This window comes from Poecilia mexicana, unplaced genomic scaffold (genome assembly GCF_051168715.1).
Source record: "Poecilia mexicana isolate PSO_F unplaced genomic scaffold, ASM5116871v1 scaffold_14, whole genome shotgun sequence".
In the NCBI taxonomy this organism is placed as follows: Eukaryota; Metazoa; Chordata; class Actinopteri; order Cyprinodontiformes; family Poeciliidae; genus Poecilia; species Poecilia mexicana.
The window spans coordinates 17355646-17360826 of record NW_028263383.1 but is presented as its reverse complement, the minus strand read 5'-3'; the positions used below and the strand labels follow the sequence as shown (position 1 = coordinate 17360826).

Sequence of the window (5181 nt, the reverse complement as noted above, 5' to 3'; positions counted from 1 at the left end):
AGCTAAAGTGAAGTTTGCAGGTGGGAAAGTCGTGGTATGGGTTGAGTTTAGAATCGGGGTTGATGAGCCTCCTATGGAAGAATTTTTCTGCCATAATCCAAGAAGACATATTCAGTCTCAAAGCAGGATTTCATGTCTTTTATTCTCAAAACTTGTAATACTTTTGCTCACATTTGTATTTTGAGAGCAGAACTTTCTTCTCAAAACTTGTAATGCTTGTACTCAAAACTTCTTCTTGCACTCATGCTTAGTCTCTGCTCACTTACGAAACACTGAACTGCCTTTTGGCACAGTCGCTTGGCAACCTCTTAGCCAATAGAATGTAAGTGTTGTACTGGGTGTGTTTGTTTCCTTCTAGTGGGTGTGCCTGTGTGGCTACTGTCGATTGTATCAACCTGCGCCACCCACTGGATGTAGGGAGAAACGACGACATCAGCTTTCTGCTCTATGCGTAGTACTCTAAACATCCGCCAGCAGTGTGCTACAGATCGCTAACAGCTACGGATCTTAGGCAGGAGTTTGTTCATCTACCCATCTATCTAGAAGTCCTGCTTTCAAAATAAAAATGTAAACAAAAATATTAAAGTTTTAGGAACAAAAAACATGAAGTCCTGTTTTCAGAGTGAAAATGTGTGCTCTTGGATTATGGCAGCAAAATTCCTCCATAGCCCCTCTATAGTCAGTGGGTGGTGACTACCACAGCTGACCGGACCTGCAAAGATAAACTCCCGGCACAACTCAAAGACAACACAATAGGAAACCTTTCAAGATTTGAGGACAATTTGTGTGGGGAAAATAGGTCAAAAATCTCTCCTGAGCTCTAAAATCAGGACACGTTTTCTCCTTCTTCTGGCTGTTACCTTTACAGCCACAGCGAGTCCTCCTCCTCCATCTAATGTCTTATGCGTACTCAAACAGGACAGGTTGAGAAGTTGTCACCATCAAAAGAGGCTTTTCCACCAAATATTTAATACATTTTATTTAAAGTGTGTTCATACACATTCAGTGTCACTTTGGTGAGAGTTTTGTCAATTGCTCCAATTTGAAAGATGGAACAATGATATAAAACTGGAAGTCATTCTTGCCCAATTTCTACAGTAAATTATAAAATAGTTCAAGCTTTCACTGTGGTTCATTAAATGTACTCTGGTTGTGTAACAGAAAGCCCACTGACTGTGAGGCTGACATGATATATTCACTTAGTGCCAAAGTACAAGACAATGAAATAATTACATATTAACTAAAACACTTGCATTTTGAATTAATTTTTGACATTTAGCTGCATATTTAACAAAATATTTCAATTAAATGACATTTAAATTCTCTTTTAATGATTTCATTAAATTGAATTTTGGCACTTAAGCACCTCTATAGGCAGGACACCCACATTAAAACAGCAAACTTTTCACTTTTTTGCCACAATAAAATTAAATACAAATGTAAAACCAGGGAATATAGGTTTTTAGCATCAAAAGAGCTTAACCAACTCTATTTACAGTCTTCAGACTGTCACATAGCAACAGCCTTTAGTCAGAGGCCTCTTCAGATTTGTTGCGAGACTGACTGCTAGCGGATGTCCCTCCAGCCCACGGCGCCATCATCCACGACGACACTCTGAAGACACTTGCATGATTTGAGTTGCTTTTAATTTCTTTGGAGTAAAGAAAGTATTTTTGAATTGAAGTTTCACTTGATTGCACATCACAGTTCACCCACCCGTCCAAAGCAATGAACACCAGCACAGGAAAATAAGTTGACACACTTTATTCCTAAAACAGAAGCCACACCACCAACAGCTGGCGTGGGATTCATATATAATTATTTATATATATATATTTATATATTGCAGTTTGGTTTTTGTGTCTAAATGTGTGGTATAAAATATTATATACAACAATGTACCTCTTTATTTGAACACAGTGAAGTTCATTGCTGTACAAGTCCTCTGTAGCTACAGCTTTGCTGTAAGTCCTTCATGCTCAAAGGCATGAAACATAATTCTCCACTCTAATTCTTCTGTACATTGTGACAATACAAATATTCTGTCTCCATTACAAAAAATAATACTCTAAAAGCAACCTATTGGGACTTTTATTTTATTTTTATGGAGTTTTTCCTTTTTTTTCCCGGTTTCTCTTATTAAGACGATTACATATGTCTGAGACCAATTGCTTTAAAGCAGGAAGGCTGATATAAACCTTCATTTTTAATATATAAAAGGTAAGAAATATGACAATTTATACATTTAGAAACTTATAATAAATAAGATAGATGCAGGCAATTTCATTTGGGTACTATTTCACCTAAAGCCTTAAAAAGGAATTTCTCGTATGAAAACCAGAGATCCATTTTTGTTGAGATTTTTTTCCTAGATCAAATATGTCCCTTTTCTTCCAATAGCTTTACAGATAAACTCTCTAGTACGGACTGGCCAGTGACTCTGCTGCCATGCTACATTACCATGACAAGAAATCTGTCATTTCTCTCACTCTCATTTATCGGGACTCGGCTTCGAGCTCCTCCCGCCCCTCCGTTCTCCGTTACTCCCTTGTTGCCAACGAGTCGACTCTGTGGACCTGTAGCAGCCACAGGGGGGTGGGAAGCAGGGACTCCATCTGGGTACAGGATCCAGCTCTGTACTCCCGGTGTCGTCCTCGCACGACGCGACCGGTTGCTTTTGCTCCCTCTCTGAAACGCGTCTCCGCCGTCAACGGGCCGCTGGTTACAACATGGTCATGATGAAGTTGTACATCTGGTTGAGCACCACAAAGTGAATAGGCAGACATGATCTTCGGTCCTGCGTTGCCGGGTCGCACGTCAGCCAGGAGAGAGCGTTGTACTGCTCCAGCACAAATCTGCTCCGACACACACACACACACACACATAGACTCTCAGTTGTGTTCTCATTCAATCCAAAAGGTAGCTCTGAAAATCTATGCAGCAACTAGGTCTGGGCGATGTGGCTTAAAAAAAAAAAAAAAAATCTGATTTTTTCATACCATACCCGATCTGATTTTAATTGATTATTGTTGCTCGGGCTGAGCGATAAATCGATTTTATCGACTAATCATCATTTTGGCTTTTCAAGATTTAATTTTTGGAAAATCTTTTCTTTTTCCTACCAATAAACTCCATGTGTTTCCGTAGTTCAGAGCGATGGCAGAACGGTCTGACGGGCATGTTTTACAGCTCCTATTTATTTGGACTTAGAATATTAGGGCAGTTATTTTAATACGATCTTTTAAATTGGCAGAATAAAGTCATAATGTTAGGAGAGCGAAGCAGTAATTTTATGAGAACATAAACACAAAAATCTAAATTAAAGAGGACTGAAGTTGTGTTTCTTGTATTGGTTTTACAGGTAAGGAAATACTTCATCTTTTAACACATCAGAATCAAACGGTTGAGTTTGTCTATTTCGAAAAAAGAACCACACTGTTTGACCCTGTCGTGTCATGAAAAGAAAGTGAGAAAAAAGATAAAAACTGGAAAACGGATATGGTATGAAAGATTTAATTTTTAAGCCACATCACCTACCCTTAATTACAAATGACCCCTAATGATAAGTTGTATGACGGTGTATTAGGGCCGGGCTATCAGAGGTTTTGTTTAATTACTAGAACACTATTATAATATTGGCAGAATAAAGATGCAGTTTTACCAGGAAAAACGTCTCAATATTATGAGGAAAATAAGTTGTTTTAATAAGAAAAAAGCTACAATAAAGTTATCAAAATATGATGTGACTACCATAGTACGTGGGGTTCTTTATTCGAAATAGACACACGTGTTTTCACAATCATTTCAAAATCCTGCTGCTGATGATAATTTGATGCTGATGTGTTAATAAATTATGTATTTCTATTAAGTATCTTAAACTTAAACCAAAGTATAACTTCACAAAATGCTCAACAATCCTCACTTGTAGGTGGGGCGTGGAACCCGTTAACTGCTTGCAGTTCTAGTAATTTTTTACCGTCTTGTTGGAGTACTCTTAAAATTACTACTTTATTTCCTAATATTACAACTGTATTCTGGTAATTTTATGGCTTTATTCTTGTAATTAAAAAAATAAAATCATCCTAGCCTGGCCCAAATATTCTGGCGTATCTGAATTTGAATTTAAAGTCTAAATAAATAGAAGCTCTAAAACTTGTCAAACAAGATGGCGACCCTGGGCATTCAGTCATCACTCTGAGCTATGGACACTCGAGGGGGTCAAAAAAAAGAAAAACAAAACTCACAAATTAAATAATCAAAAACCAAAGAATTCAACTTACAGCCCATCCCTGGTAGAAACCAACAAGCAGTTATTCAAACTTTGCAGGAAACCTGTGAGGTTTCACAGGAAATTCTCTCTATAAATGGAAACGGGGCTCGCCAAAAGCCAGGAGGGCGGCAATAGTAATCTGTGCTCTTGGAGCACAGATTACCAGGTGGAGAGCGGAGTGGAGTTGTTTACCTGAGCACCTCTGAGGTCTGATTGGAGTCGAGGGGGTGGGAGTGCTTGCCATGCAGCAGTTCGTCTGATTGCACAGAAGACACATGTAGGTGCAAAGAGGCCTGAGAGAGGGAGAACAAGGAGAGAGCCGGTGTCACACGCCACGCCATCAAACGATTTAACCTTTTATTTCATCTCATCATAATAATTATTGATATTTTCACTGCAGCGGGATAGTCACGGTGAGTGTGTACCCAATTCCAGAGGCAATAAATATCCCCGGCAAATCACTGTGCAAATATACAAGCTTGGACTTAACTGGAATATAGGCTCACAAAGCTCTGAATGCGCCGCAAGTAATTCACATTTCACAATCTGCTCAGATCTTTTATAGTGTTTTCAGAGGCTTTTTGCAGTTTTATGGAGTGTTGCATACTGGAAAGAAAATCTTATACACCACTATAAGCCATTATTTTAATTTCAGATTATTTGTAATAAGGTTAGTTTATTAAAAATCAATCTGCCTGAAAATACTTCAAGTACAATGTGGAATATGTAAATATCTTGTCACAATCTCTACTCCATTCATGTACATCTTAATATATTGGGGTATAATTGAAAAGGTAGTTTGTTTCAGTAATTACTGTATGTTCAAAAACTGGAAGTCACATGGAATATAGATGGCATTCCTTCATTTTGATATGGCTACAGCAAAAACAAAACAAGAAAATCAACAAACT

At 38.1% G+C, this 5181-nt stretch overlaps 1 protein-coding gene across 1 annotated transcript in view; it reads right to left on the bottom strand.

Moving 5' to 3' along the window:
• Positions 1 to 964: 964 nt before the first annotated feature.
• Positions 965 to 5181, bottom strand: part of med13a (mediator complex subunit 13a) — a 92070-nt gene continuing 87853 nt past the window's right edge. Inside the window, exons 29-30 of the mRNA XM_088012296.1 lie at positions 4463 to 4563; positions 965 to 2855 (exon numbers count right to left, since the gene is read on the bottom strand). Coding sequence (XP_087868422.1) covers positions 2723 to 2855; positions 4463 to 4563 — 234 coding nt within the window. The 3' untranslated portion in view covers positions 965 to 2722. The remainder of the gene's footprint in view (positions 2856 to 4462; positions 4564 to 5181) is intronic.